Source organism: Corvus brachyrhynchos, unplaced genomic scaffold (assembly GCF_000691975.1).
Source record: "Corvus brachyrhynchos isolate BGI_N302 unplaced genomic scaffold, ASM69197v1 scaffold864, whole genome shotgun sequence".
NCBI lineage: Eukaryota > Metazoa > Chordata > Aves > Passeriformes > Corvidae > Corvus > Corvus brachyrhynchos.
The window spans coordinates 1,054,916-1,066,278 of NW_008237871.1; the positions used below are offsets into that span (position 1 = coordinate 1,054,916).

General features: G+C 40.2%; 1 protein-coding gene across 1 annotated transcript; it reads left to right on the plus strand.

Moving 5' to 3' along the window:
- Positions 1 to 875: 875 nt before the first annotated feature.
- On the plus strand, positions 876 to 9,428 carry KLHL22 (kelch like family member 22). Its single transcript, XM_008632100.2, has 6 exons — positions 876 to 1,171; positions 2,032 to 2,197; positions 3,376 to 4,094; positions 5,204 to 5,396; positions 6,064 to 6,297; positions 7,334 to 9,428. Exons 1-6 carry the CDS (start codon positions 945 to 947, stop codon positions 7,709 to 7,711), a joined length of 1,917 nt encoding a protein of 638 aa, XP_008630322.1. The 5' UTR covers positions 876 to 944; the 3' UTR covers positions 7,712 to 9,428.
- Positions 9,429 to 11,363: the final 1,935 nt, after the last annotated feature.

The following is an 11,363-nucleotide window of genomic DNA, read 5'->3' on the forward strand; positions in this document are numbered from 1 at the left end:
CAACTGGATAGAGTCTATAAGCTCTGACTGCTACAACTTCTGGCATTCTTCAAAGACAATGGAAAGGGTAAATTACAGGATGGTAGAAGAGGACTCATGAGATTTTGATTGCTTAACCATAGACATAAAACACAATCACTTCCCGATAGCTTTTTACAGGTGTTTCCCAAAGTGACATAGGGGACCTTCCCAGTGTGTCAGTGGCAGCCCTAGAAAAAGGTACAGGATAGCCTTGGACAGTGCCCATTCTGGAGGAAATACCTTCTCTCTGCAGGGAATCACAGGGAAGTGGAAAGTAGTTCTGCATGCTAGCTTGAAGTTGCCACAATAAAGAAACTCACTTTGAAACCTGCAGTTTCATACAGTATTTTGCACAATTACAGTTGGAAATGTGCTCAGCTACAGAAAACGGAAAAAGCAAAAACAGGGAGAGAGGAGAGCTTTCTGAGTCTGTGGTAAAATATTAAGGGAAAGATGGAAGGTGCACTTTACATTGCAGAAAGTTACCTGAGAATATTAGGCAATTTGGAATTTGGCAAAAAACTGGTCTGTTTTTTGTTGCAGATGATGCAGAAATGCAAAAGAAACAAGGGGTTTTGGTAATGGGTAGGGAAGTGAAACTCTTGCCAAGAATAAAAAAATACCCATGTGACACGTACTCTGATACTGGTCTGAAAACCCAGGAGTCAGAATAGCTGGTTTCGGAAAACCTTATTCTGCCACTTTGGTGTGCTGATGTCCATCTGTCTGTTTTCAGTATCATAACTTGGAATAATTTGTTCAGTATAAAACTGTCTCTGCATTGACTGAAGAGTTGCTTTATTTTCTGTGACAGGCAGGGGTCAGAGGACCATTTGTAAAGCAAAAGGCACAAACCTTTGCTGATTCTGTTGTCTCACAGATTTCATTCTGCTACAGCTGGTGGCTGAGCATTTCTGCCTGGGATGGCGGAGGATCAGGAGCTGACTCAGCCACACAAAGCTCAACTGGAGCCCTCCCTCCAGCAGCGCACCAGCAACACTTACCGCAGTGCAGAGCACTCCCAGGCCCTGCTCAGTGGCCTGGTGTCTCTCCGGGACAGCAGCATCCTCTTCGATGTAGTTCTGGTAGTGGAAGACAAACCCATCGAGGCTCATCGCATCCTTCTGGCTGCGTCCTGTGACTACTTCAGGTACACTTCAGTAACAAGCATGTGTCTGACTGTTACTCAAAACTGTGACATCCAAATCTTCTGTCTGGGCATACTCCTCCTGAATCTAAAATCAGACCCATAAGATGGAGCTGAGTATGTTTCAAAATACTAACTATGGCTTTATTCATCTCTCTGTTATTTCTCTACAGAGAGAAAGCTCTTGTTGCTGCACTCTGAGCTTACCTCCACTAAATTCACTGTGGTACTTGGAGGTTTATAAAGACGAGAGACTATCTGAACTGGTGTCTTCTGCTTTAGTGCACTTTAAGTGGCTTTTAACATATCCTTAGCATTGTAAGACTTTGCCTGTTGTGGTGATCATTTCATAATATACAAAAAGTCACTGGAGGTGGGTCACTGTTAGGTGCCTGTAGGGCGACTCGCTGTCCATTAAACCAGGCATTCCCCAGTCAGTTTGATTAGCAGTTTGTTTACATAGAGCAAACACCCAAGTCAATCCAGACAAACTTCTAACTGAAGGAAGAACTGCCCTATTCCAACAGTCCCAAGTTCCTCTGTGTTTCCTCTTCCCCCACACCCGGAGTATCTGCCTTTGACCATTGACCATCCATATATACTGGGTCTGTATTTAAGTACTTCACCTGTAAACTGTACCATCTAGGTTGCCCCTACTGATTTCCTGCACAGTGAACAGTTACTTTCTTAGGTCCTAAAGGCCTGTACTCTTAACTTAGAGAAGAGGTAATCACATAAAAATGTCTAGCTAGGTTTTTATCTTTCTGAATATTTTTTATGTTCTTAGGACAGCATAAGATGAGCAAACTGAAAATAGCTTCAATGCAAATCTAGCATAGCATGTGCCATTGTCTGTTTTGCAGAGGAATGTTTGCAGGAGGATTGAGAGAGATGGAACAAGAAGAAGTTCATATTCATGGCATCTCCTACAATGCAATGTGTAAAATCCTGAACTTCATTTACACTTCTGAGCTTGAACTCAGTGTGAACAGTGTACAGGAAACCTTAGCTGCAGCCTGTCAACTTCAGGTGAGGTACTGGGAGATGTGACAAAAAAGAAACAAGAAGCAAAAGCAATGATGAAAGAAACAGAAAATATGGATTACTGGTTAGAGGGAGGGTTAAGAGGTGAGCAGGAGCATGGGTATGATATTAAGGATTTCTGGGATGCTGTATCCACTGGAACTAACTGTGGAAGGGTAGGAACAATGAATGGATACTTGTACATCTCATTTGTGCCAGTGGTTTCATTACTTAAAAACATTAACCATTTCATCTAGAGGAGTATTTTATATAGCATTCACGTTCACTGATCTGCTTATGAAAGCTTCCCTGAAACAGAATATCTCTGGCCTATGGTGAAGAGCAGGGTTTGCTGCTCAGAAATTGTTGTGCTGCTCAAGGTCTTCCCCAAGTGAGTCCACAGGCACATGACCTCTCCTGACCCCGTCACTACAGGAAATCCTGCCACTATGGTTTGCACTAAGTGCAGGGTTCATGTGCTTTTAAGACAAGTTTTTTTTCTCTAATTTCCCCTGCAGCTAACTGCTGCACAAGGCTTTGGTACTTTGGTACTAAATCTTAAACTTTATGAGTTTTGGTTGGTTTTTGCACACTTAGCACTGCTTTGTTAGCAGAGGGGCTCCTGGACAGCAGCTAGTTCTTTGTTTGCCAGTAGTTCCTCCTGCCATATAAGACTTCAAATTGTATTCAGAAGACAATACTAAATATTAATTTTCTTTTCCAATGGCTTCCTGTGCTCTTGAGTGATATATTTGTTACAGATACAATCTTTGATATAGAATGTCTGTAGTGCTCTGAAAGAGCAAACACAGAGTGACTGTCATCACCATGTCCTCCGTGCCTTCTGTTTTCCTGACTGCTCCCAGGCAGACTGCAGAGCAGACAGCCTGGCTGCCCAGTGTCCCATGTGTCTTGGAAGACACATTGCTGCTGCACCTGAAGCCAAACTCAGTCTTGTAGTGCAGTGTGGTTAGAAGAGCTGTATTATATTCATCTATATACCCACGCTGAGTTCTTTTTCTCTGGAGAAAGGTGAATAGGACACAAGTGACTGTGGTGATCAGACTGTGAGGAGAGCGGCCATTTTGTGGACAGTTTCCTTACCATCATCCCAGGCTTCAGTCCCCTGTCTCTCAAGTGTGGGGCACATGGTATCTGAAATGAAAAATATCTCTCTCTTGCAGATTCCAGAAGTCATTAAGTTCTGTTGTGATTTCCTCATGTCCTGGGTAGATGAAGAGAACATCCTTGACGTGTACAGACTAGCTGACCACTATGACTTGAGGCATTTGAGTGAGCAGCTGGACTCCTACATTTTGAAGAACTTTACAGCTTTCTCAAGGACACAAGTGTACCGACAGCTACCCCTGCAGAAGGTCTACTCCCTTCTCAGCAGCAACCGTTTGGAGGTTAACTATGAGTTTGAAGTTTATGATGGAGCACTTTTTTATCATTATTCTCCAGAGGAACTGGAGACAGATCAGGTCTCCCTGATGGAGCCCCTTAAGCTACTTGAGACAGTCCGTTTTCCTCTGATGGAACCCCAGATCCTGCAAAGGCTTCATGACAAATTAAGTCCATGTCCTTTAAAAGATACAGTTGCAGATGCATTAATGTACCACAAGAATGAATGTCTTCAGCCAATGCTTCAGAGCTCCCAGACACAGCTGAGATCAGAGTTCCAGTGTGTAGTGGGATTTGGAGGGATGCATTCTACTCCATCCATTGTTCTCAGTGATCAAGCGAAGTATCTGAACCCCTTGTTGGGGGAGTGGAGGCACTTTACAGCTGCACTAGCCCCCAGAATGTCCAACCAAGGGATTGCTGTTCTCAATAATTTTGTATATTTAATTGGTGGAGACAACAATGTAAGTGGTTTTCGAGCAGAGTCAAGGTGTTGGAGGTAAGATAAGGATAATCCTATTAATTTTATTGCCACCTAGTTGCCCATTCTGAGTCAGTAAACCAGTAGACAGTCAGTACACTTGCCAGCCAAAAGATTAGGAACTGAGCAGGAGCCTCACTGAAAGAAAACACAAGAATGAGCTTCATAGTAACAGGAAGCTCCCAGCAGTGCTTATGAGACAAAACCAAGACTGACAGTGTAGAAACAGCTACTCATTCAAGAGTATTACTCGTGCTACTTTCTGCCTTGTTGGAGGAGGGAAGTATTAAAAGTGTGGGAAGCAGTAATGAGCCTGGAACTCTAGGTTGTCTAGATGTTCTCTAACTAGCATTTTCTGGAAGCCTTTTATGTATAGTTTTTGTCCCAATACAAGAGGATTTTAAATAAAATGCTATTACCATTAGGTTTTCAAAAATGTATGCATGATAGCAGCATTCCAGAGTCCTTTTATATTACTGTGTGACAGGGAAAAGAGCAGTAAGAAGGATCAGGTTTAGACTTTCATGCCCATTACATTGCAAAAACAGATATAAACCCTTTTGCCTTTATATTGTGCTCATTTTTACAAGTCTTAGCTGAGTTGCTCTTATTTTCTAGCATGCATGGTTTCAATTCTCAACCAGTTTTCTCTGTAACTAAAATTTCCAGATGAGAGAGATAGTTTGATATGAAAGTGAATAATGAGATTCACTTTGAGCAGTAGATATTTGGGGGAAAGAATCAAAGAACCCACCACATATTTATGCTCTTCTTGTGTTCTTGAAGATCCAGATTCAGCCTTTGTGCTATTTTTAGAATGTGTTACCTTGTAGAATGGCTTTGAGCAAACAGAGATTGTGCTGTAACCTGACAGCAGTGTGCAAGATAATGGAAAACCTAAGCTTTTATAGCATGATTATGTCAGCTAAAATAGATCTTCTATAAATAGAATAAAACAACTTTGCTAATAATAAAATGCTGACAAGGCCAAATTTCGCATCATTTACAGATGAGCTCAATTTCAGCTAAAGACAGTGCAGTAACCCACATCCATGGAGCTGTCTGGTATTCCAGCAGTGGTTCTGTGGCTGTAAGAATAACTTTCTTTGATCCCATTCTTTTACAAGGTATGACCCACGACACAACAGATGGTTCCAGATCCAGTCCCTGCAGCAAGAGCATGCTGACCTCAGTGTTTGTGTCGTGGACAACTATATTTATGCCGTCGCAGGCCGAGATTACCATGAAGACCTGAGGGAAGTGGAGAGGTATGACCCTAAAACGAACACTTGGGAATATGTGACACCTCTGAAGAAGGAGGTAAGGAGTGCATTAGCCACACACACTACCACAGTTCCCCAATTCCTGATTTAATCTTGTTAGTTGTTTTTCTCAGGTGTAACTTTAAATTTGCTAATATTCAGATGGAAAACAGTAAACTCTGTATATAGAATAAATGAATAACAATAAAATAAAATAATATATATAAATTACATTTTGCAGTTAAATGCTTATTTTTCCTGTTTCTTGTTGGTTTTGCCTGCACCTTTATTGTGTTAATCCTTTAAACTATTAACAAAACAAATAATAAATGTGTGTCAGTGCTGAAAATATAAAAAGCCTGAATTGAGTGCTAGTGAGTAGAATAACTTGCATTCCTGATAACACTGCTTGTATAAGAAAAATCACCAATAAAAAGGCTTCCAAGTAGATTAGGGAGTTAAGTATAGTATGAATGATCTTCTAACCAAGGAACAATAAAGACAGAGAACACTGCAGTTCTGGAAGTTTTAGAAATTCTAGTGTGTTTCATTCAGAAATTCACAATTATAATATCTTAGAATGGTCCGTAAGAAAATCCTTTCAGATTTTGATCTCTGCATAATTCATGAAGAATATCACTCCCTTCATGTCTATTCCCTGCTTCAAAACTGGGAGAAATACATCAATCCAGAGCTCTTGCTTTCCCCTTTGTGTGGTGATGCAGGTGTACGCTCATGCGGGAGCAGCGCTGGATGGGAAGATGTACATCACCTGTGGGAGGAGAGGAGAAGACTATTTGAAGGAACTACAGTGTTATGACCCAAGGACTGACCGCTGGGACATTCTAGCAGATGGCCCAGTGAGACGGGCGTGGCACGGGATGGCTGCACTGCTGGGAAAGCTCTACGTCATCGGGGGAAGCAACAATGATTCGGGCTACAGGAGGGATGTTCACCAGGTGAGACCATGTCACACCTGTCTTTTCTTGGTTTCTTATGGCTGCTGGCACTTAGATGTAATGTCTTTCTCCTACTAAGTATGCAAGTGAAACTGCTCAGCAATGGCTGCTGCACCAGCTCTCCCTCACTCACCTGCAGAACTTGCAATGATTTATTTACTGTTGTCTGTCTTCAACACTTTGTCTCACCCACAAAGCATTAAAGCTCTAGCACTTGGAATTCTTATCAATTTGAAAACATCTTTGATGGATAACTTCATTGGCATGCACATGCCCAATAAGTAGCACATCAGTTAAATTTATTTTATGCTGTCTTCTCACATGCATTTTTTCTAAGTGGAGAATTTTTGAATTACCAATGTGTAATTGCAGGGCAGAGCTGTTAAGGATATGTTGGAGGGCAGTTGTTTAATGCAATTTAAATGTACAGTATCTGATGGTAAGAGATGTCCAGAGGGAATTCTCTTGAACAGTATTCCAGCTTCTAGAACTGCTAGAGACTTAAAAAGAAGGCACAAAAAGTAACTTTTGATAGAGCCAGTGGAGATGGCAGAACTAAATCTAGCTGAAGAGCATATCTGAATGATAAGAAGGTGCCTACAAATGAAAGCAGTTAGCCAAGTAGGTACCCAATGTAATCTAAAACTCTCCAACACATGGCACAGAGGCAGCTTAGCAGATTTGTCATATTTGTATGTTCCAGCATTTTCTCTCTAATGCAAACAGGTGCATTATGTCTGGGCTTATATTAGTACGTGTTCCCCTCTCTTTCACTTTTGTGTACATTTTTGGAATGACATACAGCTGTTACTCCAGCAGCAGGGTCAGTATTTGTGATTTCAAAGCTATGTGGCAACTATGCACGACTTTCTGCTGAGCACTGTACTTCTATTACACACTCATATGCTCTCTCCATGATCAACACACTGTCAAAAGACTGATGATATTCCTTCCTAAATAGTTTACCTTATGGCCAGGCTCTGTCACTAGGATACAAGTTCAGTTTTGGCTTTTTCTTTTCTTTTCTGTTTTTCAGGTTGCCTGCTATAAGCCAAGCACTGATCAGTGGACAAATGTATGTCCACTTCCTGCAGGACATGGAGAGCCAGGCATCGCGGTCTTAGACAACAGGATTTATGTCTTGGGAGGCAGATCTCACAACAGAGGAATCCGCATGGACTACGTCCACATTTATGATGCAGAGAGAGACTGTTGGGAGGAAGGACCCCAGCTGGAGGATGATATTTCTGGGATGGCTGCCTGTGTCCTCACGTTGCCCAGGGCTATTTTAATGGAAACAGAGAAGTGGCTCTCAGAATGGCACGCAGACCGAATGAAGCATCATCTTGACTTTCCATCAGAAGTTATGAGCGTATCAGACTGGGAGGAATTTGACAACTCAAGTGAAGATTAGAAAACTTTAATTTTTTTTCTTTTTTTTTGCCAGTGGATGAGGAAATTAAGGCTTGTGGAAAGTACTTGAGAGATTTTATATGTCTTTCTTATACACATAGAAGTATTTAAAGGTTTTAAAAGTACGTGTTCCGCACAAAATGCCATTCACAGTCAATACCTACCCATCTGCAAGTGTTCTGCACAAAATGCACTTACAGTCAGTACCTGTGCACCTGCAAGAAAGCAGCGTTTTTAAAGTAACCACACAACTGCCATTTCCCCCCAGTTGTATAGAGGTTCTTTTTACTTTGAAGGAGGCTTTTCTCAGCCTTCAGCATGGACAGAAAAAAAAGCACAGAAGGCTCAGCTTGACTAGCTTCTTTCCGTCCAGCTTTTAGCTTGAAATAGCTTCTTGAGGTTTCTTTTTTCCTTTTCTTTCGGGTAATAAAACTTCCTAGCCCGCTTAATACAGGAAGGTAACACCTAGTGTCACCCTCCTGTGCCAGGTGTCAGACAGCTGGATTAGTTTGTCAGCAAGATTGAACATACAGAAACAGGAACAGTAGCAAGAAAGTCTGAACCTTCATCTCATCTAGGCATGCAGCCATCCTTGTAATTGGGTGTCTGTGAACTGACACCCACTCCCGAACTTCTATACTGCAAGTTCTGTCAACACAGTGGAAAGAAGATTTCTAGAAAAAACTCCGTACAGAATATGGCAATCTCGTCATTCCACTGTCAGACACATTTGTTCTGAACCATAAATTAATAAATTCTTGTCAGACCTTTTTAAACTGCTGTCTCCATTTTATTAACAGTGATGTGGCGGCTGAAAGTTTCATTATATCCTACAGCAGTACTGGCAAAGTTACACCAGCCTGGGAGATGGGCAGCTTTTTTATTCTGTTATTATATGCTTTAGAAGAGGATAAAGAGAACAGAGATTGGTTTTCCACAGCAAAAGAAAAAAATAATGAGATAACGAGAAGTATCGAAGATTACACTGGTCTGAGACACTGCAGTAGCTGAACTAATGCCAGGAACTACAGCTGAGAAAGATAAGGCATAGTAAATCCTTCCTTCATGGGGCCTTAAAATAATTGGTTCCTGACTACCATCTTGCTTAACATTAGGTAAGAAGCTGATTTAAAGTGGGATACTGAACAGTATGAGATCCTTCCTCTTGGAAGGGTGGAGTAATCAGTGCCCCCAGAAAATCTTGACAAACCACCAAAAGCTTTTAAATCTTATAGCAATAATGGAGTTGCAGAAAGGCAAAACCAGTGACAATCAGAATGACATGGGACTAGTCAAGTGTCATCACATCATGACAAATAGTGTACATGGATGTGCTACTTCAGAGAAATGGAGTAACTTCCTAGATATTCCCCCTACTTGGGGATACATTGTTTATGGAAGCAAAGATCATTTTAAAACAGACCTAGATTACTCTGCTTTAGTAGACTGGGCTTCTGGAAAAAGATTCAAAAGTATTTGCACATTTCTTTAAATAAGTTCAATAACATTTCTTGGTGAGAGGGGCATTTGTTGGACTTTACTCTCTAGCACTGTCAGTTTTCACCTTCATCTCTGAACCTCTGCCAGCTGACAAATAAAACAGAAGACCTGGTAACTGCAGGAAACACTGATTATGAGCTTTTGCAGAAAATATTTTTTTGATAATGAACTCTGAACCGCACACAGAGTCTGAAAATAAAGTCTTTATTACACTGCAATATTAGAGACTGATAAATATTCCTTTTTTGCCTACAGAGTTACTTTTAATGTGTAGGAATTAAATGCAGCCTTCAGATATAAGGACATACCTCTCTGACCTGAGTATCACTAGAACCACTCCTTCCAGACTGCAGGTGGCAATTTGTTTCATCTGCAAACAAGTGATTAAAGACCCAGCTGTTTCTAACTAACAGATCTCTAACTCACTGCAGTGCATTTTCCATTTTAACTAGCACCTCTAGACAGACCAGTGATGCCCTATGTTATACAACGATACAGGGTTATTTATGTTACTTAGATGAAATATTACTTAGCCTCTTTAACAATGAAAAAAGTCTTTGTCTAGCTCCTTTTCCTATGTGTACCACTAGAGGGTATTACTCACTGTTACAAATAACCAACCTGAGAGGCTATTTCTTAGATTACATAAGAGAATAGAAGACATTAATGAGTAATCAATAAGCCAAAGAAACATCTTGAGAAAACTTTTGGGGATTTTTTTACAGCTTCTACCCTGTCACTCCTGTGTTTGAATACTGATTTTTAGAGAGCTCATCCATTATTCCATTTATCAGCATATGCAACTTTGTGATTGCATTATTCACTAAATGTTGCAGTTGGATGCTGTGCAAAGCAAATGAATATAAGGCTCAGAATATGGTTTCAAAGAAATTACTTAAAGGAGATGATCATCTACCTTAGCACTACACTATTTTTTTTCTCTTTTTTTACTTACTGGTAAAATAACCCTAAGTTACATGAACTAAACCTAAGGGCGGGTAATATTTGATAAAAATAAAACTTCTGTTACTTTTGGCCCCAAAATTTCTTTACATCTGAGCATAAGGTGACTGTTGAAAATTACAGTATGCACTATCTTACTTGCATGTATTTCATTCAGGTAAAAAACCATGGAATTTAGCTCAAACCATCCTAATAATTTTTTTAGCAGTAGCTCATTTTAGGCCAGCATGTCCTTTTTTCAAACTGACACATAGGCTAAACAATAATAAAATTGCTTTGCTTTAAAAATGTCAATTTTCTCTTACTCAGCAGACATAAAGCACATGTTGTTTACTACAATTACCTATATAAACAAATTGCAGGAAAGATTACAGGTTGATACACAGAGCTGTAATCATTATTAATTGGTTTTCCTATCAAGAACGATGCTTCAGGAACTGAACTTACACAAGCCCACTTAAGCTTTCTGTTACCTCATGAAAAACATGCACTCATGGGGATTTTCAACTGATTCTGTATTTTTTATTTATAAATTCTCTGATGTCCTAAATATGTCAGTCTTGTACCTGACAGTAAAAGGCTTTTTGTTTTTTACAGTAAGCCCTCTGAGACAGTATTACATGACATTGTGGACAGATGGACAATGAACTAAGAAAGCTTTAAGTTATTTCTGGTCTGTGAGAGAACAATCAAACAGCTCTTCCAGAACTGAGTGATCAAAATACCAACAGTTAAACTGCTGATACATTAGGAAGTCCAGAAGAATAGTAATTAGGTTTCTTGATGATCTATTTTCCTATTTCCTGCCAGCATAGAGGTAAAGCTGTACAGGCATATTTGCCAGATTTGTAATTAGTAGACTGAAGTATTTCAGGCTTCCACATTTGCAGAAGTGATTGTGATTGCTTCAGTTTTGTTTCAAAACTGCTTTCACTACTGTATTTCTTCTCCAGCTGTCTACTTCCAAATCCAACATATCCTTTCTCATTTTCCTCACAGTTTAAATTAGGGTCATTAATTTTGCATTGGAAGCATACCCAGTACTCGATTTGAAGCAAAATATGGATTCTTATTCTGTACCCTTGACAGAAATTTTTCTCCTTACGTAGGGATCAGCCACATGTACAATTTATTTGGCATTCAGCCCAACTGATGGGATCAGAAGCTTCTGGTGAAAGGAAGAAGGAGCA